The 25,333-nt window shown below is 36.7% G+C and overlaps 3 protein-coding genes across 4 annotated transcripts; 2 read left to right on the top strand and 1 right to left on the bottom strand.

Moving 5' to 3' along the window:
- The first annotated feature begins 562 nt into the window (after positions 1-562).
- On the top strand, positions 563-1,810 carry LOC145616918 (uncharacterized). Its single transcript, XM_081671636.1, has 3 exons — positions 563-1,277; positions 1,471-1,535; positions 1,676-1,810. The coding sequence occupies exons 1-3, from the start codon at positions 563-565 to the stop codon at positions 1,808-1,810; spliced, it is 915 nt and encodes a 304-aa protein (XP_081527762.1).
- A 2,177-nt stretch (positions 1,811-3,987) lies between these two features.
- On the top strand, positions 3,988-12,269 carry LOC145618576 (copper-transporting ATPase RAN1-like). Of its 2 annotated transcripts, XM_081673350.1 has the most exons (10): positions 4,387-4,525; positions 6,093-6,149; positions 6,256-6,870; positions 8,073-8,499; positions 8,844-9,169; positions 9,815-9,873; positions 9,971-10,313; positions 10,516-10,704; positions 10,802-11,059; positions 11,587-12,269. In XM_081673350.1, the coding sequence occupies exons 3-10, from the start codon at positions 6,376-6,378 to the stop codon at positions 12,061-12,063; spliced, it is 2,574 nt and encodes an 857-aa protein (XP_081529476.1). In that variant the 5' UTR covers positions 4,387-4,525; positions 6,093-6,149; positions 6,256-6,375; the 3' UTR covers positions 12,064-12,269. The 2 variants fall into 2 exon arrangements, with proteins under 2 accessions (XP_081529475.1, XP_081529476.1); XM_081673349.1 differs by lacking the exon at positions 6,093-6,149 and having other exon boundaries at positions 3,988-4,525.
- Positions 12,270-18,049: 5,780 nt separating this feature from the next.
- On the bottom strand, positions 18,050-23,739 carry LOC145616634 (allantoate deiminase 2-like). The gene is made up of 12 exons (XM_081671390.1): positions 23,535-23,739; positions 22,856-22,944; positions 22,142-22,245; positions 21,984-22,068; positions 21,776-21,892; positions 20,731-20,840; positions 20,547-20,652; positions 20,353-20,439; positions 18,915-19,151; positions 18,693-18,818; positions 18,435-18,596; positions 18,050-18,349 (listed from the first exon to the last, which is right to left on the bottom strand). Exons 1-12 carry the CDS (start codon positions 23,623-23,625, stop codon positions 18,227-18,229), a joined length of 1,437 nt encoding a protein of 478 aa, XP_081527516.1. The 5' UTR covers positions 23,626-23,739; the 3' UTR covers positions 18,050-18,226.
- Positions 23,740-25,333: the final 1,594 nt, after the last annotated feature.

The raw sequence follows: 25,333 nt of genomic DNA on the forward strand, positions 1-25,333 counted from the left end.
GTACTACTTCTAAGTGTTTACATAAAGCATGTAAAATTTTCCCTTTAGATAAACAAACCCGATACGGTTTCCCTGATAGTGATAGTCGTGTTAGTCGTCCTCTTGAAATGATACATTGTGATTTATGGGTTCGTATAAAACTGCTTCTACTTGTGGTGCTCATTATTTTTTAACTATTGTGGATGATTTTTCAAGAGGTGTTTGGGTTTATCTGCTGAATAATAAAACTGAAGTTTATTCCTCCTTCTGCTCAATCTTTGCTATGATTAAAAATCAATTTGATGTTACTGTTAAGTGTGTCCGAAGTGATAATGGCACCGGATTTAAACACATGCTTCCCTATTTTGATGAACATGACATTCTCTTTCAAAGTTCTTGTGTTGGTACCCCTCAACAAAATGGTCAGGTTGAGTGTAAACACCAACATATATTAAATGTCAGTAGAGCATTGATGTTTCAAGGCAACTTGCCGATTGATTTGTGGGGAGAATGTGTTCTTGGGGCGGTTTATGTTATTAATCACACCCCTTCTCTTTTACTTGATAAGAAAACTCCATAAGAAATGCTCTTTGGCAAACAACCTGATTTTGATGCATTGCGTGTCTTTGGGTGTCTTTGCTTTGCTCATAACAAAAAGGCTAAGGGTGACAACTTTGCTCCTCGGAGTCGGAAATGTGTGTTTGTGGGTTATCCTCATGGTAAGAAGGGTTGGAAGATGTATAATTTTGAAACCGGTGAAATATTTGTCTCACGTGATGTCAAATTCTATGAGAATGAATTTCCCTTTGTGCCTAATAGTGACTCGATTAATGATAATGTGGGAACCAAGGGTGCGTCGCCAGAAAATGTGGTGCTTGATCATGATTTTTTAGACGATTTGGAACATGTTTTGGAGGTCGATGAAGACTCCATTGCTCACGAACCTCCGGCCATCACTGCTCATAGCAGCCCTGACACGGGTAATGCCACTGCTACACATAACAGCAGCCCTACGGTGACTGCTACCTCTGCTGCCCATCACAACAGCCCCGGGGTGCCTGCTGCCACTGCTTCCCATAACAGTAGCCCCGGAGTGCCTGCTGCCACTACTGCCCAACATAGCAGCAGCCCCGTGGTGCCTGCAGCCAGCCCAGGGGCGTCTGCTGCTATTGCTGATAGTGTCAGCAGTCTGGACCGCATCCCCCCTATGACATTTAGTGCTGATCGCAACCCTCTTGCGGTGTCGTCTGCCGCTGCCACGGTTTCGGGTTCAGAACCATTCTTCGGCTTCTACTTCTGTTTTGGAACTTGGTCAACGTCCCCGACATCCTCCGGGTTGGCACCGTGATTATGTTGCACATGATATCTCTCTACCGAGTCCATCTATCTCTCCGTGTTCATCTACTCCGAGCTCCTCAGGTACTCCTTATCCTTTAGCAGATTTTGTGAATTGTGATAAATTTTCTGTGTGACACCGTGTGTTTATTGCAGCTACTTATACGATGGTTAAGCCTCGTAATTTCAAGGAGGCAATGCAAGATGAGGGATGGAAAGAGGCAATGTAAAAAGAAATTGATGCATTGGAAAATAATGGCACATGGGTGATGGAAAATTACCTTCGGAAAAGAAAGCTCTTGGGTGTAAATGGGTTTACAAGGTCAAGCTTAATTCTGACGGCACACTAGAGTGATTGAAGGCACGTCTCGTTATTTTTGGTAATCATCAAGTTGAGGATATCGATTATAACGAGACTTTTGATCCTGTTGCTAAAATGGTAACTGTTCGTGCCTTTCTTGCTGTGGCTGCTGCAAAGAATTGGGAATTACATTAGATGGATGTCCAAAATGCATTCCTTCATGGTGATCTCGATGAGGAGGTTTGTATGAAACTTCCCCTGGTTTTCATGGCACTCAACCTGGTATGGTGTGTCGTCTTCTGAAGTCGTTGTATGGTCTTCGGCAAGCACCTCGTTGTTGGTTCTCTAAATTGGCCTCATCTCTGAAAAGGTATGGATTTCTACAATCGTTCTCTGATTACTCTCTTTTTACTCTACAATTTGGGTCTGTTCAACTGAGTGTTCTGGTGTATGTTGATGACTTGGTTGTATCCGGTAATGATTCTTCTGCAATTTCAAAATTCAAATCAAATTTGAGTGACTGTTTTCATATGAAAGATTTGGGTGTGTTGAAGTATTTTCTTGGCATTGAGGTTGCACGGAGTCCGGAAGGCATATTTTTATGTCAACGGAAATATACACTTGAAATCATTGCAGAGTCCGGTTTGCTAGGGGCACGTCCGACAAGTACTCCTATTGAGCAAAATCATAATTTGGCAAAATCTGAGTCCTCTTTTCTTTCTGATCCAGAAATGTATCGCGGCTTGTGGGTCGTTTGATTTATTTGTCTTTTACTAGACTTGATCTAGCTTATACGGTGCATATTTTATCTCAATTTATACAACACCCGGGACAGGATCATTGGGAGGCTACTCTTAGTACAGTGCGATACTTGAAAGGATGTCCAGGTTAGGGAATCCTTTTGAGTTCATATTGTGATTTACGTATTACAGGTTGGTGTGATTCGGATTGGGCAGGTTGTCCCTTGTCGCGACGATCTATCACCGGCTGGTTGGTGTTTCTTGGTGCTTCTCCTATATCTTGGAAGACTAAGAAGCAGGACATTGTGGACAAGTCTTCTTCAGAGGCCAAATTCCACTCAATGTCTAAAACTACTGATGAGTTGAAATGGTTAAAGGCTCTTCTTTTGGGTTTGGGTGTCTCGCATCCCCATGCAATGAGTTTGTTTTGTGATAATCAATTTGCTTTGTATATTCGCAGAACCCGGTTTTCCATGAGCGTACTAAGAACATTGAGGTGGATTGCTATCATCTTCGTGATGCGATTCAGGACGGTATCATTAGTCCATCTTATGTGAAGACAACAGACCAATTAGCAGATATATTCACCAAGGCTTTGAGTAAAAGTCAATTCATGTACTTGGCAAGTTGGGCATTTGTGATTTGCATGCTCCAACTTGAGGGGGGGGGGATTAGGGCCTATTATTGTGTATAGTATATAGCTAACGGGCCTAGTTATTGTGCCCTAATCTCTTGTATATATACTCTGCTCATACTCTAATACAAACTATGGAAAATCATTTCGTGACAATTTCTCTCTCTTCCATAGTCCCCACTTAAATAATAAAGTCGATGAGGTGCATATATAAATACATTACTTCCAAGCAAAGCTTAAACGAGAAGTCTTGAGCTTTCTAACTTTGAGGTTGGGGTTCAATACGCACTAGGGATACTTTGAAAGTAGGAATTTTTCTTACTCCATCCGTTTTTTTATTTTTTTTTTATTTGCATCACTTTCCTTTTATGGGTGTTTTTTTTAAATGCATCACTTCTATATTTGGTAACTTTATACTTTATTTTATCAATTCTCTTTCTTACTTTAAACCCCACTCAAATTATTTTATCATTTCTCTCTCTTCTATGGTCCCCACTTAAATAATAAAATTATCTATCTTCTTTTACTCTTTCATGGTCACTATCTTACCTTTTACTATAATAATTTATTCACCCAATCAAAATATTTTATTACTCTCTTAAAACTTTCTGCATCATCAAGTGATACAAAAAAAAAAAAAAAAAAAAAAAAAAAAAAAAAAAAAACAAACAAAAACGGAAGGAGTACCTTTTTTCAACCTTCAATATGTCTAGTCCGCAAGCTCAACCGGGTTGACATATAAAAGTTTTAAATCCGATAGAGTTCATCTTACCTACATCGGCTACATATAATGCAAAAATCAACATATAAGTGCATTAGAAGTAACATACTAATCTTGGGTATGAGTTTGGTGACCTCAAACTAATCCCAAACATATGGGGCCTAATTTAGTTAGTTATATATATCATCTCTATAGTACTCACAAACCTTTTCAACACGCCTTATTTCATTTTTTTGCAGTACAAAAATACCAAACATGGTAGTACAAGTACAATGGACCATCTAGTCAGATTTCAACAACGCCAACTCTCCCACATTTGTCAATATTTTCTCTCTCTCTCTCTCTTCTCCCACCTGCTCCATCAACCTTCAACCTCCTTCTCCTACTTTTACCTCCTTAAATCCTTCTTTTTCCTCCTCTTTTCTTCCCCCCTCAATTATTAATTAAACCTCTTCCCAAAAAAAAAAAAAAAAAACACCATTTTCAATTTCCTGTGTTTGGCTCATGCTTCTATTATTATGGCGTTCAACAACATGAAAGACCTTCAGCTAACGTCGACCCGAGGCTCCGATGTTTCCGACGCTGTAGACCTCGAAGATGTGCGCCTACTTGACCATTATGAAGCTTCCGGCGCATCGTTGGAGGATGGAATTCGTAATTCGCGTAGAATTCAAGTTAGTGTTGGTGGTATGACCTGTGCTGCTTGTTCTAATTCTGTTGAGTCAGCTCTTCTTGCCGTTAATGGCGTCTTCCATGCTTCCGTTGCTTTGTTACAGAATAAAGCCGATGTTGTTTTTAATCCTGATTTGATCAAGGTTTGTGTTATTAATTTACTTTATTGATTGATTGATGTTGGATTTAATTCAGCTTTTATATTGGATTTTGGATCATGTTTTTACTTGAACTTTCCTTACAATTATGAACACAACTATTTAACTTGTTACTTTAGGGGTAAATCGAAGTTTGGTGGTTAGTGTAGGGTTGAGTGGGATTGCGAATTGATGCTGAATGCTACATATATTATAAGATATTGATTTCGAGTTTAGATAGTGTTACTGGTAATATTAACTAAATGTTGTATTTGCGGAGCAAGGTGTATTGTTGATCATTGATCATAATATTTCTATTTCTGGAGTTGTTAGATTCTGGATTTTATGATTAGAAGTAAGTAATGACTAGGGTGTTGCATTTCTTATGATATTTCAACTTGAAGCTGTATTAATTTGCTGTTCTGTGTAACTTTTATTGATTTCTCGAATCTAATCGTAAAATTAGGTTGTACATCGGTGACAAAGGGTTAGAGCGCGGTGTGTACATGGCAAAATAAAAATTTTAGGGGACAGTAGTTCGAGTGATGTGTGAGTTTGTGTGTTGAATGCAGGACTCCACTGCCTTCTTAAAGTGACCAACTGTCCATTCCAATCCCGTCGATCATGAACTGTGTTGAGATTGGTTTCAATCATGGTTGTTAACCTTTTCTGGGAACGTTTATTTTATGTATAGTAGAGCGCTAGAGCTACACAATCAAACCAACTTCCCAACCAGGATGAACTCGTTTTACGGTCAAGAATCCTTTCCCAAAATGAAAACTCAATGTGGAATCCTCAAGATAGCTGCAAGATTCTCTATAAGCAACTGGGATGCCATGTTTGTTTGGTGGAAATTGAGTTCATATTCATCTGTGTTGGCGTAATGTAACGGAGTTTTGAAAACTGCTTGGCTGAAATGTTTGACTTTGGAGGGGATAGAACAAAATGCATCACTGTTGGAAAGTTGATTGGTTTTAGCTTTGATGCGTATCAGTCCTTTTTTCTGCCCTTCAGCATGGTTATATCGGTGCTTATCTATCCAAGATAAATTTCTTCTAGCTGGTGAAAGCCATTCTGTGTGATTATTGTATGAGAGATGTCCTTTCATGTAAACCTTGATATCATAGTTTATTTATTGTTTCTGATTATTATGTCTTTATCACGGCGAAGGGATCAAATCCTGGAACTTGCACACGTGCTCCTTCGAGTAGCTTGAGAGGGGTCTTCTAAGTTTTCAAATAAATGGGTTCATGACCTCGGGTGCGTTTGTCACCAATTTACCGTCTGGCAAAGCGAAATTGTTGTCTTTTTTTCATCTCAAGTTCATTAGGTCCAGGGTTAATTTGGCTTCTTTTTGCACTGATGTGTTTTCATAAATAATTATTTCTATCCTAATAATTGTCACGGTGACTTATTTTTTAATCTTGTCCTTTGCATTCTTCTGCTAGGTGGATATTTAATTAGCAACTTTTTATATGTCTTCATCATGACTGCATATTTTAGTGTAAAGCTTTTGTTGAAGTTGGTGCTGCATTGGTCCACTTAATGTATGCCTTTTACTGCTTTTTCTAAGGTGGGTACAATCATCACCAACCATAACAAAATAAAATAGAAAGTAGCTGGTTTGAAGGTATATCTTATGTTGCTTTAGTCATACAATATAGTATTGTATTCTACTGTGATTTATTGGCCCCAATTTGTGCTACGCTAACTTTTATTACCTGGTTGCCTTGCAGGATGCGGATATTAAATCTGCTATCGAAGATGCAGGATTTGAGGCAGAAATTTTGCCTGAACCAAATTCTTCTCGGACGATTTCAAATAAAACTTTGTTGGGGCAGTTCAGTATCGGCGGCATGACTTGTGCAGCATGTGTTAACTCAGTTGAAAGTATTTTGAGGGAGCTCCCTGGGGTTACCAGAGCTGTGGTTTCCTTAACAACTTCGTTAGGAGAAGTTGAGTATGATCCATCTGTAGTCAGCAAGGATGGCATTGTGAATGCCATCGAAGATGCTGGATTTGAAGCTTCACTTGTACAGAGCAGTGAGCAGGGCAAAATAATTCTTGAGGTTGCAGGGATTTTTGGGGACCTGGATGCACAGTCTCTGGAAGGGGTGCTTTGTCATATAAAAGGAGTACTACAGTTTCGTTTCGAAAGGAATTCAAGAGAGCTGGAAGTTTGCTTTGATTCTGAAGTCATTGGTTCTCGGTCCTTGGTTGATGCCATTGAAGAGGCTAGTGGTGGCCGATTTAAATTGAGTGTGAAGAACCCTTATGCCAGAATGACCTCTAAAGATTTGGAAGAATCATCAAAAATGTTCCAGCTTTTTACATCCAGTGTCTATCTTAGTGTAAGTATCAATTATTCTGCTACTTGATTGTTATATGTTTCCACTAAGGCTCAATGGCTTCTGGCAAATTTACTCTCTTTAATATCTATTTACACGCATATTTTTAAACAATTCTTCAACATGACCAACAACTTACATCATGTTCTGGTAATCTAGTGGTTTGCACTTTCTAGTTGTTTAGCACTATCTCCTTGTTTTAATTATTGTTTGCAACCTGCAATAGATTTCTATTAAGTAGGAGCATTGGATTGGGAAAGTTATATGCAACTATTCATTTGAAGAATATGCATGTAGGTAGAATAAGAAAGGCTGCTTAGTTGACGTTATCTATCCTTATTGGACTTAATTTACCCAAATTTCAGCTCCTTGTAGCTGTGATTGAGAGATGTTTAAGCTTCACATTCTAACTTTTTTCGTCTGGAGCATATAAATGCTGTGGACCATGTGTTCTAGCTTACTTCAAATATTGAGCCATTATCAAGTTTCTGCTTTTTTTTTTTACACACAAAAAAAAAAAAAAAAAAAAAAAAAAAAAAAAAAAAAAAAAAAAAAAAAAAAAAAATATTTGTAGACCTCCAACTATGCTTTCCTTGTATCTTGCAGGTCACTGCGTATTTTATCAAATAGAATAGAGTTTTGTGATTGTAAATTAGACAATTGGAAGCATGCTTTAAAATTTATTCCCTCTGTTCTCAATAACTTGACTCACTTACTGTTGACTCTTGTTTCTAGGAATGCTTTTAAAAGGTGAGTGGATGCAAGAAAAATATGGATAAAGTAAGAGAGATGGGGTTTAAAGGTGGGTGGGTGTAAGAAAGAAAGTGGGTGAAGAGAGAATATTAAAAGGTGTAAATTGTGTGGGGTAGGAGGGGTAAGATAGTAAAGAGGGTTTTTAGCAAAATGGAGTATAGTAGAAGTGAGTTGAATTTTTTGAAACAGCTCAATGGAAAGCGAGAAGAACTTTTGGAAATGGAGTATATCTGAATAACCGGCTACGATATTTGCTAAACTCTTATGATTTTTCCTAATGTATGTATTGGTGAAGTTTAGAAGGGAAGATACGCTAAAAATTAACCTCTTGAATTCAAATTAAACAGCATGTATTCCCTCCAGTTCTATGTTAAAAGAAATTCCAGTGACCATTTGTTGCTTCTTTGATATTGGAAACTAATGCATTCAACTTTGTTTCATCAAAATCACAGGTTCCTGTGTTTCTTATTCGTGTCTGCCCCCATGTACCGGTGTTGTATCCTTTTCTCTTGTGGCGTTGTGGACCTTTCCTGATGAGGGATTGGCTGACGTGGGCATTGGTGAGTCTTGTTCAGTTTGTCATTGGAAAGCGTTTCTATGTAGCAGCTGCTAAAGCGTTAAGGCGTGGAGCTACAAACATGGATGTATTAGTTGCATTGGGAACTTCAGCTTCCTACTTTTATTCTGTCTGTGCTCTTCTTTATGGGGCTGCTACTGGTTTCTGGTCTCCAACATACTTTGAGACAAGTGCCATGCTAATAACATTTGTTCTCTTGGGCAAATATTTGGAGTCTCTAGCAAAGGGGAAAACATCAGATGCTATCAAGAAACTTGTTGAACTTGCACCTGCTACAGCATTGTTACTTGTGAAAGACAAAGGTTTGCTTACTAAGGGTCACTTATAAATTAGTTTGATTATACTTCATTCTTTTTTGCTGCAACATATGACATTTTATACTTCTCGCACAAACTCCTTTGACCTTATTTCGTGATGTATGTTAGGAAAAATATAGTCATATGGGATTTTGTTAGATTTGTCTCAATACATTGAATTTTTATGATTAAAGTATAATTAAAGATATTAGTTGTACAAAATGTGAATTGAAAAGTGTGGAAGCCCCAGCATTGCAATTAAAAAAGCCAGATGAATTATTATTTACAAGGCCAAAATTGTTGATTTGAGTAATGTTACATTGTTGAATTGGTTTGATTTTATTCTATAGGTGGGAAATGTTTAGGAGAGCGCGAAATTGATGCTTTGTTGATTCAACCTGGTGATCCATTAAAAGTTCTCCCTGGTACTAAGGTTCCAGTAGATGGTGTAGTGTTGTGGGGTTCAAGTTATGTCAATGAAAGTATGGTCACTGGTGAATCTGTCCCTGTCTTGAAAGAGGTCGAAGCACATGTAATTGGGGGCACAATGAATTTGCATGGGGTTCTTCATATTCAGGCAACCAAAGTGGGATCTGACACATTTTTGAGTCAGATAATAAATCTGGTTGAAGCTGCACAAATGTCCAAAGCTCCAATACAGAAATTTGCTGACTTTGTAAGTATTGAGCTGGAATAAGTGATATAATGTTACAATTTAATGACAGTTCGTTTAAATCCTTCTTAATATGTATGTCATTGCTTGGTAAGTGGTTGGGAGTTGGGATAATTGATACATTTATTGTCATAAACTCATAATTGGAAAACAGCTGTGTTGGTTTTTTCAATAGTACATATAATCTTCACCTTGGTGATGCTAAGCAATTCATCATACTAGCCTTTCCAAGATGGAAAGAATTGATGGTTTCTGAATGCTTAGAGTTTATCTATCCTTTTTATTTCCATACTGTATTTTTTTCCCCGGGTGCTTTTCGAGGAAGAAAGCAACCTTTTGGAATGAGGAAGAGGGCTCGGTGAGATTTTATAATCTTTTTATGGGATATATGGGAGTAAAGGATCTAAGATGGCATAAATATTCAGCTGTTAATTAGTGAATCAATGTGGCTCTTGTGAATACTATGTGTTTCACAGAAGTAGGACCTGTTAATTTATCTTCTGAAAGGTTTTACCATTTATTTTTAAACCCTACTTTTGTAGTCAGTAATTAGGATTTATGTGGAATTAGCTATAAAGTTGCTTTGATTTCTGTATATATTCAACTCCATCCTCATGAATATCTCAGACTGACATGCTTTTACTGTAGGTTGCAAGTGTATTTGTTCCTACTGTGGTTGTTATGGCATTGTTTACACTACTGGGCTGGTAAGTCACTGCTGGTATTTGGCTTTTTGTGCAATTAGTTCATAATGATACATTCTGAGTTTTAAGTCTAATGCATTTTCTGCACTAATCATTCTAGGTACATTGGTGGAGTGACTAGATCTTATCCTCAAAGCTGGTTGCCAGAGAATGGCAATTATTTTGTATTTTCCTTGATGTTTGCAATATCAGTTGTTGTAATTGCATGTCCATGCGCTTTGGGTTTGGCTACACCTACCGCTGTCATGGTCGCAACTGGGGTTGGTGCAAAACATGGTGTGCTTATTAAAGGGGGAGATGCATTGGAAAGGGCTCAAAAGGTCAATTATGTCATCTTTGATAAAACGGGGACTCTTACGCAGGGAAAAGCCACAGTGACAACTGCTAAAGTTTTCACTGGCATGGATAGAGGAGAATTTCTTAGATTGGTGGCTTCTGCTGAGGTGAATTGTCTCCTATTTCCACTGAAAATGTTGAATTATATTTCTATCTGATGGTTTCCAGTATGACTTTAGTGCTTTGTATAGTGGTATGGTGTAAAATCTTGAATTAGCATTTTAGATTTTAGGTGTTGCTGTCAAATTTTCAATATCCTATTGAATCGAATCTCTTTGTATGTTGATCTCATACTAATTAATGTTGTAGGCTAGTAGTGAGCATCCTTTGGCAAAAGCAGTGGTTGAATATGCTCGGCATTTTCATTTCTTTGAGCCTTCTGAAACCAAGGACTCTCAGAAGAATGACAAGAATTCTGGATGGCTTTTAGAAGTTTCAGATTTCATTGCTGTGCCTGGAAGAGGAGTCCAATGTTCTGTTGATGGAAAACATGTTCTGGTGAGTTCCAGACTTTTGAGTGTTGCCACATATGTCAAATAGAAGGATATAGTGTTATTTGTCTTAACGACTGCTTAATGATACATTTCAATGACAGATCGGAAACAGGAAGCTGCTTACTGAAAATGGGATGGCAATTCCTAAACACATTGAAAAATTTTTGGTGGAGCTCGAGGAAGGTGCACAGACAGGAGTACTTGTTGCCTGTGATCATGTACTAACCGGAGCTCTAGGAGTAGCTGATCCTCTGAAAAGAGAAGCTGCTGTTGTCATTGAGGGCCTTTGCAAAATGGGCATTAGACCTGTCATGGTCACTGGGGATAACTGGCGAACAGCTCAAGCTGTTGCCAAGGAGGTATTTACTGATCTTGTTGCCCCAAGTTTATTTTTATTTCCTCTGCATTTTTTATGTCTTCCACAATAAATGTTATTTTGTTATTGAAAATGTTCTAGGTAGTAGATTTGGGCTTATGTTCTCTTCACCTTATTTAAGGTTTTTTGATCAAGAACCAAACTGATCTGGGGGTCTAATTTTAACAAGAATTAGTTAAAAGAACAAGGTGAAGAGAACAAATATATTGAAATTGCTATTTTGGCTTATGGAAGAATCCAATCATATGTTGCAGATAGTGACTTAATTATTGTGGCAATAATGCTTTTTCAAAAGTAATTGTGTCCTTGAAAGCAAAACCATTTATTTTCTGGAGTTCCTTAAAAGCATGGATGACACATATTTAACACTATATTGGCAAAATAATGGCTTTTGCAAAAGCGATCGTGTCCATTATATCTTCTCTAAAGTTGTGACATTGCCCTAGTGCTTCACTTTTGTTCTGAATTTTGAACTAAATAAAGATGACAAGGAAATCACCTGACTGGCAGGTGGGCATACATGACGTGAGGGCTGAAGTGATGCCAGCTGGGAAAGCAGAAGTAGTTCGTTCGTTTCAAAGTAATGGAAGTGTGGTGGCAATGGTAGGTGACGGCATCAATGACTCACCTGCTCTTGCTGCTGCTGATGTTGGTATGGCAATTGGTGCCGGAACTGATGTGGCCATTGAGGCTGCCGATTATGTCTTGATGAGAAGTAATCTGGAAGATGTAATAACAGCCATAGATCTTTCAAAGAAGACATTCTCACGTATCCGTCTGAATTATATCTTTGCCATGGCTTACAACGTAATTGCTATACCCATTGCTGCAGGAGTTTTTTATCCCTCGATAAAGTTAAGCTTGCCCCCTTGGGTGGCTGGTGCTTGCATGGCTCTCTCTTCTGTAAGTGTTGTTTGTTCTTCTTTGCTTCTTAGGATGTATAAAAAACCCAGATTGACAAGTATACTTGAGATAACTGTAGAATAGGGCTCGAACTTTGAATTTGTGGGTGACCTTTGGTTTCCTTCAAGTTTTGTACATGTGAGATATGATTTTTAACGATTTAATGGGGGAAAAAATTAGCTGCCCTACATTCCTCGTGTATAGGGGAACTGTTGTAACACATCCTGTATACTATGTAGTCTATGTTAATGATTTTCTTTAGTGGTTGGTGAAAATATGCCACTGTCTCATTGTATGGAATAGGCATCCGTGTGACGGTGTGAGCTGGGATAGTCTTATGTATAATGCTAACACCATCTGACTCCCTTCGTCACGATTTAGGTGCATAACTTTCTTTTTACAGTCAATCCTGTAACAGTTCAATGAAAGGAAAAGACTTTAAAATTTTATTTATAATTTGTCTCACTATTAATAACAAGATTAACAACTGTAACTAAATATATTCCCACTCACTTCAATATATGATCCACTTCTAATTACAATTTTTAAGGGAAAAAAAAAATTACTGACAAAAACTCAAAAAATAAGAAAGTTAATTGTTTTGTATAGGGGTGCTAATCGAGTGAGTCGATCACGAGGGGTGCTTGACTCGTGATCAAAATTTGTGGCTCATGCTCATGCTCGCCTCGTTACTCGCTAAACTCGTTAATTTGTAGCTCAGCTTTGGTCATAGCTCGACCTGGCTCGTAACTTGTGTAGCTTAGTTGTGCTCAGCTAGATGCCTAGATTGTTTGGTAAGTTGGTCTTTTCATTGTAAAACAAGACATGTAGAGCAATGGCACAACAATTATGAGGAGCATGAAACTATATTTATTATTTTCTACTTCTTTTTTTTTTCCCCAAGCATGAAACTATATTTATTATTTTCTACTTCGTTTTTTTTTTCCCGGGAAATTCTCTTTGGTCACACCATATTTTATAATTTTTTCGTTGATAAATTGTAAAAATTCTTATTATCTTTGATAAACTCTAATTAGATACATTAATCAAATGGTGACATTAATTTTGTATTATAGTTACGGTTAACGTTTTTTTAAAAAATTCCCTTACATTATTTTTATTTTTTTACTATTAAAAATATATATATAAATAATTTACATATTTTTTAACAGTTTTTTTTTAAAGAACAAATATATAAAAATAATCCACCCCTCTCCACCAACTCACTCCCCACCTACAAGAAAGTATTAACGACTACTAGATATGGGTAATACTACCCAATACCACAATATAATTTTTTATTTTATTTTGCTTTTCCCTTGTTTTTCCCTTTCCTCTTCATCTTCTTCCTCCCTTAAACCCTTTTCCCACATCCATAGATAGCTCCCATTGATGGCCAAACCTCTGCCCACCACACCTTCACCTCCTATAGCAAGAAACCCACCCCACCAGCTATAACCTTGGTCGAAATCCAAAAACACACAACTACCTCCGTTAAAAATCATCGGAATTCACCCAAAAACACATAACCCAAAATGAGAGACACAAACTTATGGCTCTAGCCATTAGAATCGGTGAGTTCTATGCTAGAAATAGTTGAGTTCGGTCAAAATTGACGACAGTACTTGTTTGTCGGTGCTCAGTTATTATTAATTTATATACTGTTATTATTGGTTTGCGTACTGTTATTCTTGGTTTGTATACTGTTATTCTTAATTTGTATATTGTTATTGAGAGGAGAGACACTACATCTTTACAACATGGGTAAATAATACGTGAAATTACATTTTTGCCCCTTGTATGGGCCCAACGAGCCCATACTTGGTAGTGGTCTATCACTAGTAAATTAATTAGTAACGTGAGGAATAAGCTAGAGGCTTGTTCGGAGGGATTTTTCTATAAATAGGCATCATTAGGAGGAAAAAGAATATGTTGAACATTGAGTGGTATGTTATTGGGAGAGAGTGAGCCTCTTGAAAGCTCATATTAGGAGAGAATCCACTTGTCGAAAGTGGAATTATCATTGATTTATTCTCATCTTATTCATCTTCTAATTAATATTCAATCATTGTTAAAGTTGTCACCTATGTCAGTTCTTAGCAAATGGTATCAGAGCGGAACGGTCCCCAATGACCTTGCCGTAAATTAAGCGTCGATGACCAGTGAGAACGTGCAAATAGACTAAATTACATAGAGAATGTGAAAGAACATAGAGAATATAGTTGATAATACATTTTTTCGGTTCAAAATTAGATTTAGGTCTAATTCAAGAAGGTCTCAAGGAGGAAGAACATCAAGTAAGTGCTAAGCAGTAGTCAACCACCACTAATTTGTCATGTGGTGAGGGAGGAATGGTATCAGAAGAGGAAAAGAAGGTGGAGGAGAAATTAAAAATTTCGAGATTAGACGGGTACCTTTGCTCCGTCGTTAGTAACTTCTGCAGTAGGTGGAGGACTCGTAAGACCGGAAGAAGATTTGGAGGCCGGAAAGGTAGTGGTCAAAGAGGTGTCACCGACGATTGATCGAGTGATGGGAATTGTCTCGCAGGAAAATTGCTAAGACGAATGTTCAAGCGTGGTGGTGCCGGAGGAAGTGGATCCGGTGGTGGCCCGAGTAAATGTGCTGATGGTAGTGATTTTGTGGTGGTGTAGTGTGGAATTGCTGAAATGATTTCCAAAAAATGTTGGGTATGGAAGGATTCTGCTAACTTGGGAAAGAAGACAATTGTAGAAGAAGATACTAGTAAGGGCAATACAGTAAAAGACAAAAAAGATGACCAAGATGGTACACTATGGGGACACATACAACTCAAAAAGGAGATTTAAAAGAGTTTAACAATCAAATTAGATTAAAATTGGTGAGGTGATGTTAGAGGCAATGCCCACTTATTTTAATCCTTATTATTCATTTAAAAATGAAAGTCAAACGTTGGGCTTAGTGACTATAGGCCCATTTTTCAGCCCCTAAATTTCAATCTTCAGTATCCTCCCACTCTTTTAACAACTCAACCCAGCACCCTTTCTCATAGGCTCATAGCCCATTTACTAGCCCTAACCTAGCCTACAAAATTCCAACTCCAATACTAAGCACTCCACTCAGTTCATGACTATTGTCCATAACCATATTCAACCTCTAGGCCACAAATCAATCTATTATGTCTCCAACTCTCCCATCGGTTCCTGATACCATTACAAAATTATTTTATCATAGCTCAACAATTTAAGATTAAATAAAACCTCACTAATGAGTAGCCTTATGGCAAGCTAAGCAAGGGTAACATAGATCATCATCGTTGCTGCTAGTGCCAAGAATCAAGTGTCGACTACTATCCACCTTGAGGACAAAGGTGAAAGGTTAGGCGGCGGGTAATGCAAGGAATTAATATTTAGGGGAGGGCACTTGGGGAATAAGCTAGAGGTTTGTTAGGAGAAATTTTTCTACAAATAGGCCTCATTAGGAGGAAAGAGGATATGTTGAATATTGAGTGGTATGTTATTGGGAGAGAGTGGCCTCTCGAAAGTGACATTATCATTCGAGTTATTGTAACTCTCATCTTATCACTATTAATTATCATCTTCTTATTAATTTTTTGCCATTGTTAGAGCTGTCAGCTATGTCCATGGTTAATGACTTTAATTTAAAAATAATAATTTATCATTGGTAATCAATAATACAATATTACAAAAAATAATTGATTTTTTACAATTCACCATAGAGAAATATAAAAACTTCGATATTATCAAAGAGAATTTCTCTTTTTTTTTTTTGCTATTAGAGGGAGTTTCAGTTTGTCATCTTGGAAAATGAAATTCGTTCACCAAAGAGAATCTCTTTAAGTGACTTGAAAGACTAAGGGCCTGTTCTCGTCAGCTTAATTTCAGTTCAGTTCGGTTCAGCTCTAATCAGTTCAGTTCAGTTCATTTCAGCTCTAATCAGTTCAGTTCAGTTCAGCTCCTAATTTCTTTCTCTCATAAAATATTCATTTCAGCTATATTCAGTTCAGTTCAGCTCAACTCTAATCAGTCAGCTCAATTCAGTAAATGTGAACAAGCCCTAAATATATTAGTTAATTTTGAACTTCTCTTCAAAAAAATCCTAAAATATCTCTGTTCGATATCTTCAAACCTAACCACCATAGTAAAACTTAGGGGCTGCCATCGATTTTTATCGATGGTAAGCCCCAAATTCTTCTTTAATTTAATGTTTTTAGCCAATAATCATCACCAACAATATGGTGATTATAGTCTGTCCCTCCATGTAGGTTTAGTTTGTCCCTCCATGTAGGGTTTAATAATGTTTGTTTGTTTATTTTTAGTGTGTACATGGATATAAATTTGGAAGATTATTCGTCTTGCAAACTTGTGGAATTGCGGGTCTATTGATATAGGGATGCATATTTAGAAGATTCGTCTTACAAATTTGCAAATCTTGATAACCAATCAAGTCTTATCACTTTTGCGACTATATATCAATGGAGCTCCGACCCGTCAACAACGATGCAAAGATATCTAATATTATCAAATAGCAGTTCAGAAGCGATGTCATTAGTTTAGGGGTGTTTAATTCTTGTATTGAAATTTTAGATCTCCTAGTGAATGATTGTAAGTGACTCCACTAGCTGTAGAGCAAAGCAAGGCAATCCAGCTAAAAGCAACAGCAACTAGAGCATCATGTTTGAAGGCCGAGGAAAAATGATTTTCTTTTCCCTCACATCGATGTTCTAGTGAACAACTGCCATGATCAGTATAGGTGTTCTTGGATTTCTTGTTTGGGTAACTTGGTTCACTTTGGCTAGCTACCACTTATTCTAAGGTTTCGATTCAAAATAACTGGTTAGGTTACTCCCCTTCTCTCAGGGTGCACACCTGGTAGCTATGTTTGTGAGTCCGCCTCGGTCTCACTCACTCTAGTAAGTACAACACTGATCGATTTCCGATGTCAGATTCTCAAGTTTTGGAGCGATAGTCACTCCTAACCGATGAAGCGAAAGAACAGCCGAGGAGCCGAAGAGAAGGCAAGGTATGGAGTTGCTTTCTCCCCGCCTAACATCAAGTGGATCATCGCCTGTTCTCTTCTTTCTTTTTTATTTTGGTTTTCAGTATTGCCCGGAACGCTAAAAGGTAGGGAAGAAGCTAGCCAAACCCGATACTTGAATCTTAAGTTGCGATCATGTCTTGCCCTCCTCTAGTACCCCATTCTGAGGACAATCGGCAGGAAAGCCTCTTCCGGAGGAAATCTTTCCATTATCTCCGAAAAGAGATTCCCAGCATGTAATTAAAAGTCAATTGAGAAAGAAAAAGCCCATGCTTTAGTGTAGCACCGGTTCTGGCAAGCTTTTTGTAAAGATCCCAATACCGGTTTTTCCGGCTCCGTGACCGAAAAGACCTAATGGACAGTCCTAAGAACCCTCGAATGACTATTATTACCTAATGAAACTAAGCCTCCTTATTCCATTAAAAAAAAGAAGAAGAAGATGAAGACGAGAGAGAGAGAGAGAGAATTTTCCTTTTTTTGCTATTTTTTTTTTTTTTTTTTTAATATTGTAAGGAAATAAGAGGGAATTTCATCTTGCTAAATGAAAATTCGTTCATCTAGTGGTGAAACCGTACATAAATAAACAAAAATGTAACGTAACTCTTGTAATTATATAAACCGTGGGGCTCAATTTTAATTTTAAAAAAAAAAATTATTCATTTACTTATTGTTTTGTCATCTGGTAAACAAATTATCAATGTGCACTTGTATTTTCTTGATAAATGAAAAAATTTATTGTTTCGAGTTTATTTTTAAATTTTTGTTACCCACTTCTAATTGTTTGTTCTTCTCAATTTTAATTGGCACGCTCGCAAATGTACATTATACACTAATAAAGAAGATAAAAGAGTATCAAATGAAATGTCTTTAGATTGCATTAATTTTTTTGAAACCTTTAGATAATTAAATTGCATTAATAACCACATTCCAAACATGAAAATTTCGTCATTTTATTAATTACAAAATTTAAAATATTCAGAAATATATATAAATGAAATAAAACAAGACAAAATTTTGCACTAAACTACTGAAGCCATTTACAAATAAAAATGACATTTATTATTACATTTTTAACAGATCAAGAGGGTACAACAAACAGAAGTGCTTAATAGGCATTGTAACCAATATGAATGAACTGCTACTGTCTATATATGTACAACAGACAGGTACATTATGTACATTTGATGTGCTGTTTGAAACATAGCCATGAATCCTACACATGATTCTCTAAAAATGCTAAGACTGCCAAACCAGCAGCCCAAACATCATCATCCAATACATGTTCTGCAGGTGAATGACTGATACCTCCACGACAACGAACAAAGAGCATGCCCATCTGTTTGAACAATCTCCATTAGAGTTGTATATTATATTACTTCTGAATAATCAACATATATAACATAAGGGGTGCAAAAACTGACCTTAGTTAGATGAGCCATGGCCATGGCATCATGCCCTGCCCCACTCATTAATTTGGGCACATCAACATCAATATTACCTGCCATTTTTCTGAATGCAGTGAGGGCAGCCGACTGGAGCTGCAAACTCAATTCACTGTCGCATTTAACAGCATTGGCATCATGCTGAAAATATCAAACAAGCATTTTAAATTATAATCAGCAAAAAGAAGAAGTGACTTGAAAAAAAAAAATTAAATTAAAAATAATGAACAAAAGTACCTTGCGTTCAATTACACACGAAACTGATCGTTTATCACAAATATTGTACATTCTAGCTGATAATTCATACAATACAGCCTCACGGCCAGCATCATCCATAGCACGTAAATCTACAGTAAATGTCACCTGCAAAAAGGGAAATCAAACATGCCTTAGCATTTGGTCCAATAATTAATTTGAAGACCTACTAAGTTAACCAAAAGCATAAGGTAAAGATCCTGCCTGTCCTGGGATAACATTACTGGCACTTGGCCACAATGATATTTCTCCTACGGTACAAACAAGTGAACCAAAAAGAGATTCAACTGTACTGCAATCATCATCATAGGACAAAAAATTTTGAGGTTGTTTACAAAGGCTTTCAAGTAATACAATCAATTCAGCAGCGGCTGCCATAGGATCACGCCGCATAGACATGGGGACAGTTCCTGCATGTCCTTGTGAACCTGAGACTGTTACCTGCAGTGAACTTCATGTGAGATAATCTAGGTAAAGCGTCACTACTTTACTTTTAAGCAAGATCCTAGAGATATATTCTAGTTGTTTAGCCATTATGATTTCCAGGACTGGCAGTTATATAGGCTCAGTTCTAAACTAATTTAAACACATTTAGAATTAAAAATAAATAATAAAATAAAACAAGTTAAGCCTAAAAATATTATGTGAGTTCATTATATAAGAAAACTAAAACAAAAGTTAAGCAAAAACAAGTTAATGTTTTTTTTTTTCAGCAAAAAACTAAGCTGAGGAGAATAGAGCCTTAGTCACCTAAGAAGGATGGAAATCATGAAGACAAAATAATGAAATTTAAAATAATAGAATACAGGAAGAGGGTGATACAACTGCATCATAAATAAGATGATTTATTTACACCAAGTGTTACACGTTGCACACGAAATCTATCATAGTCCTGGTGTGCCTAAAGGAAAATACACCAAATGCACTTCAAGGTGGCGTGTGCTTCTCATGAACGTCACATGCATCACATCCAGCGTCTGGTGCGCATTCACACCACAAAACATGTGGGCAATGAGCCAATGATAAGACATGATCATTACCTCATTGTTAACTAGATGTGTCAAAGCTCAAAGAAGAGCCCATGCTAGGTCTCTAATTCTTCATTCTTAGATCATTAACTATCAGTTTGGAGAAGATGATTATCAAGCTTGATATGTAAACAAAATACACACTATATCTTCATCAACCAACCTTGAAACACAGAGGGCCTACCTTGTCAACATTGCCATTTGACACCATTCCCAGAAGTGTATTTGCAATCGATGAAACATAAAATACTAATTTTTGTCCATCCATTTTAATTTACAATTCCAAAGAAAAATTATCAATTAGCTTTCATTTGCCTGTATGTGTCTATCACTTAGCTTGAGCCAATCTGACTTCGAAGCATAGCTACTTAAAAGAATAGAGATGAATGTTCCACCTTTTCCCTCAAAAGTTGTCCGGAGGAATGCCAGGTTGGCCAATGGCCAGGACACAGGAGCTGAGGCCCATCTGGTTCATGTGACAACTTTGGTACTAGTTATCCTGTAAGATATTTTAACGAAAAGTCTTTGGTGTGGTTGCGGACAGTTTACATTTCTTTTATTTACATGGATTAGAAAGAGTATGCAGCTGAAAGCAAGCAGAAAGGGACGTTTACCTTTAACCGTGTCTGCCCAGCTATGCCTTTGACTACCCCAAGAGGAATACCGGCTGATTCTAAAACTGGTCCCTGTTCAATGTGAACCTGCAAGATTTATGCCCAAAACACGTCAAAGGCTGTCAAATGACCTAAAAGCTCATGTTAGAAAAAACATTAAAGCATGTACTTTTTGGAGTTTACAGCTCATATACCTCAACATAACCTAATACAGACTCTGGCTGATACTTGAGCTGGATAAATTTGTCCTCTGTTACCCCAACAGCATTTTTGTTAAGGACCTCTTGTAAAGTTATCCCACTGATCATTGTGCAAGGGGGAACAAATTATAAGAAATTATATATAATTAGGATAAACAGAAAGGTGGTAAATTCAAACCTCTTGTCTGATATGTTCAATGTGGAAGCTGGTAAGATGCCTGCTATGGCAGCACTCCCCAGGAAGGTTGACTGGAATCTCACACCTTCTTCATCACTAAAGGCAATCACCTAAACATTATGAACAGCAATTACTTTAGGCGACGCACAAGGGATCTTGCAGTAAAAAAACAAACAAGAATTGTTTCAAGTTTTAAATCCACTATAAAAGACAGAAGGAATAAAATCCTTGCATGCCAAGAGCCTGATCAAATTCCCTAATACTTGGACATACATATATCCACAAAACCTGAGTAATAAATGAATCAAACTTTGGGCTCTATTTTTCCATTCCCACCATTAGGGCTGTCATTGAGGAATAGTGAATTTGTGCCAGACTAAGCACCTTGGAGGGACACAAACGAGGTTTTGTAAGTCGGCTATTAGTGTATGACAGGGATATATTTGGGACCTGTAAGAGAGGAGAGGTCTATTTCTCTCAGCTATGTACAAAGGCAAAAATTGAGCGTGTTGAATATTCAGCAACTTTAGGTGATCAAACAACTTGGTACAATAACAACTCCAATGTATTTTTGCCTAGTGCAAAAGCAATTTTAAAATTGTAATGGAATATATGTCCTATAGATCTCAAGAATAACAGTAGTGTGCAGTTGTATTGTGTAACACTCTAGTTGATGGATGCAACTGTGCAAGCTATTACTTTAGTCTAGACACATGCACTGATTCTCAGGCCATGAATGAAAGTTGATTATCTATGTATAAATCTACTTCAGTTCCTATCAGGATTTAAGAGAGCAAGAAGGAACAGAGGCAATTAGTCAAATAATTAAACCAACTAAGCCTCAAGCTTTTGTGATGCGGCTATGAGCATATGCTATCACAATCTCATACTCGGACACGTGGAGGACATGTATGGGCAATAACATGGAAAAATACTCATCAACAAATGTAGTTCTACTGGCTTCAAGCTGTTATTATTATAATAAATTATTTTTTTTAATTAGCAAGAAGCAGGGAGAGAAAAGGAAAAAAGTACTTTCAAATACCTCAACTGGGTTCTTCAAGTTTTCTAGCTTCTCGGTCACCTTCAAAACCTTCAGGGCTGATATTGCAGATACAATACCTAGCGCACCATCAAACTTTCCAGCATCGACTACAGTATCCTTCATTGAGGCAAGATCCAGACAAAACTCTATTAGTAAACTACCCAAAAAAAAAATGCATGAGAGGTTAAGAGAACCGATTTAATCTTACCAAATGAGATCCCATCAGCAGAGCAGGAGCACTTGCATTCATCCCATCTACCCGACCATGCACATTACCCATAATGTCTACCCACCTGCAAGCAGAAGTTTATTGAAGCATAACCTTCAAAAAGAAAATACATTAACAAGCACAAGAAGATGCCTCACGTTCTCAAACCCGCATCTTCCATCCATTGACTGATAACATTTGCAGCCCTCACAGAGGCAGGGCTCAAGAAAGTCCTCTCAAGATAGCCATTCACATCACTAACCTGCCACATAAATTTAATATTTAAGCTCATTTCTCAAATACTAATGTACTCAACCTATCATGTGATATGACTGTAAATCAAATTAAGAAAATTTTTACAGGTACAAAAGACTGTATATTCTAATATCTTGATCAACTTCTTCAGCTGCATTAGCCTTTGTTCTAACTGGTGCATCGACAACACATTATATTTGATATGATAGAAATCAATTGGTAAATGCAAAAGATGATATAATTGATATTATGGCTTATCTTGATTAACTAACATAAATATGTATGATGTATTATTCCTTCGTATCAATCAATGTTCTATATAAAAGTACAAATCGTTTTCAAGGGAATAGTTTGATATGGTCTATGTGAATCAACTCCATTACATAATTCATATTATAAAATATATACATGAAACATACAGCTATGATGATGCAAGACAATAAACCAAGTTAGCGTTGACAAAAGAGTCAATCAAACTGTTTAACAAATCATATAAAAATCGCACCAAAACTCAAGAATTTCCAAAATCTGGTTTTATTTCATGATATAGCACAAATTCATAGGTCAAATAATACCTTAATCGATTGATCATGACAGTTAAGTTTAAATATTTATACCTTCCCCAGCTCATTTAATCTTGAGGCCGCTTCATCCCTCAAATATTCCCGGTATAAATCATGCCCCACTGCTTCAATTTCTTCACCTCCTAAATCGAAAGTGCACCAGAAAGACTGTCATACTTAAACAACCACAAACTCGCAAAACCAAAATCACTAAATTATTTAAAACCAGCCATAAAAGTTGCTTTTGAAGCATCATTACAGTTATTTTTCCTTCATAAAAAAAACCTCGGTCGAGTTCAAAATACCCATCTGCATTCTTTAAACCTTGAACTGTAGTAGATCATTATTCAATCTATCAACCATAAACTTTTTTACTTTATATCCGTTTCCTAATACAATAAGATTAATTCAAATAAATGTGAGTGTGTGGATGATCAACAAGCTTAGTTAGATAAAGTCTTGCGGGGTTGTAAAATCAAATCTCGAATACATCATTTAAGATAATAATAGACGTTTATATAAAAGAACAATCATCAGCGTCATTAGATTATACTTTTATATGATTGTTAATAAAACCCATCACTGATAACAAGCAAACGCAAATATATATACGTCCTTTGATTGATATTACCGAAGTATATTAAAAATAACACATCCATTCCATACATTTGAATACACCTAAACGTAGATCAAATAATGAAGACCATATAATAAGACAAGATGATAAATTTACCATGTAATAAATCAGCAGTAGTAGAAGTAGAAGCAGAAGCAGAGGATAAAGCAAATAGCAAGAAGGGCAAGAAACAGAGAGAGGAAGCCATAGATGAGCCTGCGGCGTAAAACAACGACAGAAGAGGGGTTAAAGGGCGGCGGAAAGAAGAAACCCTCTGCAGTCGATGAGTTACGGGGTTAGGATTGTGATTTGTAAATGGTGGCTAACATTATAAACTACCATAAAATATAAGCGATATTTGTTTATCTAAATCACATTTTTCTAATACGAGTATTAATTACGTATTCACAATTATTGTTGATTGGATAATTTTAAATGACTACTGTAAAATTTTTATTGGATAATAATTATTGGTTTACATGTAATAACATGGTTTTTAGATGCAATATTTATCAAGCAGGACGAGAATGTAAACTAGTGGCCTCCAAAAATGGGTGTGTTGTGATATGCGAGGTTTTGTTTGGTAGTGGAGTAGGACGTGAGTAGTTTTTAGAGTGGAGATAAGCAATTTGACAACTTCGCTTCATCGACGTCCGCTATTTCTTTTCTATATTTGTAAGTGTTTTTTAATTATTTTTTTTTATTTACTTTTTTTTAATGTTACGTGGTCCATTAACGTAGGGCCTAAATCTGATCAGGATATCATTATTTTTCAGTGGTAAAGACTGAAGAGGTGGACACTTTTTTTATTTTTTAAGCATCAACGCAGGCGGAAGCACCAAAGTATTACACATTTACGTGATGTCCTCTTTTTATTCCATTCGTGTTTTAATAAATGTTACACTTATCAAATCAGGTCAGTTTATTAAGTGTTACACTTCATTTTTTTGGTAAAAAAGTATATTAAAATATTATATCTCTCTGCTCTCATGGTCCCCACCCAAACCCACTATTACTTTATTATTATATACTTTCTCTCACATTCATTAAATTTCATTAAACTATTAACCTCACTATCTTTCTTTTACAATTTTTAAATACTCCAACTACCCCACTTACCTCTTATTTTATTTAACTCAATTAAATTGCCTAAAACTATATGCCGGTCAAACTGTAACACTTAAAAAAAATACGGAGGTAGTATTACGAGTGCCATTAGAGGTGTCAAAACAGAACCGACCCAAATAAAATTATCCATTTCCAACCGTAACCAATCCGATTTGTTCCTAGAAATTTAAGATTCAAACCCGATCTGTAACCAAACAGAACTCAACCCGAATTTGAACTTGACCCGATCTTAACTTAACCCAACATCGATTTGATCCGACTTGAACTCAACCCGAATCCGATTTGACCCGACCTGAATTCAAATTAAACCGATTTCATCCGACCCGAGCTCAACCCGATTCGTAATTGACCCGGAAAATAACATCTAATCCGATCTGTTTTGACCCGAACTGATATTAACCCGACCTTATTTTAAATCGATTTGATTATTGTCCGATCCGAATTTAACCGATCATAATTAATTATTGACCTTTTTATCAAGTTCTTATACTACGGGGTACTACATTTACTAATTATTAACAAGTTAACGTTTTTAACCAACAAGAGTTGGCTCAAGTGGTAATTAACTTGATTTCGCTTAAGAGAGGTCTCGGGTTGAGTCTCACCGTATGCAAAAACTCTTGTTGGGAGACTCGCCCACCATAAGCCAAGTGTAATACCCAAGTCAAATCCAAATATAGTCGGAGAATCGGGTGGGCATCCTAAAAAAAAATAAGTTAACGTTTTTTACTACAAAGAAATAATATGGAGTAACAAGTTTACTTCATGTATATACAAATTTTATAAAA

Source organism: Chenopodium album, chromosome 26 (genome assembly GCF_948465745.1).
Source record: "Chenopodium album chromosome 26, dcCheAlbu1.1, whole genome shotgun sequence".
Lineage (NCBI taxonomy): Eukaryota > Viridiplantae > Streptophyta > Magnoliopsida > Caryophyllales > Amaranthaceae > Chenopodium > Chenopodium album.

Bases quoted from the DNA above. Each gene is read 5' to 3' on its own strand.
- LOC145616634 (XM_081671390.1), bottom strand. From the start codon at position 23,625: ATGGCTTCCTCTCTCTGTTTCTTGCCCTTCTTGCTATTTGCTTTATCC. The intron at 20,841-21,775 runs GTATTTGAAAGT...CATAATGTTTAG, and splicing joins ACTTGAAGAACCCAGTTGAG to GTGATTGCCTTTAGTGATGA. The intron at 18,597-18,692 runs GTACTTTTGTTC...TGATATTTTCAG, and splicing joins CGTGTGTAATTGAACGCAAG to CATGATGCCAATGCTGTTAA.
- LOC145618576 (XM_081673349.1), top strand. From the start codon at position 4,229: ATGGCGTTCAACAACATGAAAGACCTTCAGCTAACGTCGACCCGAGGC. The intron at 6,871-8,072 runs GTAAGTATCAAT...TCAAAATCACAG, and splicing joins CATCCAGTGTCTATCTTAGT to GTTCCTGTGTTTCTTATTCG. The intron at 9,874-9,970 runs GTAAGTCACTGC...TAATCATTCTAG, and splicing joins TTGTTTACACTACTGGGCTG to GTACATTGGTGGAGTGACTA.
- LOC145616918 (XM_081671636.1), top strand. From the start codon at position 563: ATGCTCTTTGGCAAACAACCTGATTTTGATGCATTGCGTGTCTTTGGG. The intron at 1,278-1,470 runs GTTTTGGAACTT...TGTTTATTGCAG, and splicing joins ATTCTTCGGCTTCTACTTCT to CTACTTATACGATGGTTAAG. The intron at 1,536-1,675 runs GCAATGTAAAAA...GAGTGATTGAAG, and splicing joins AAGATGAGGGATGGAAAGAG to GCACGTCTCGTTATTTTTGG.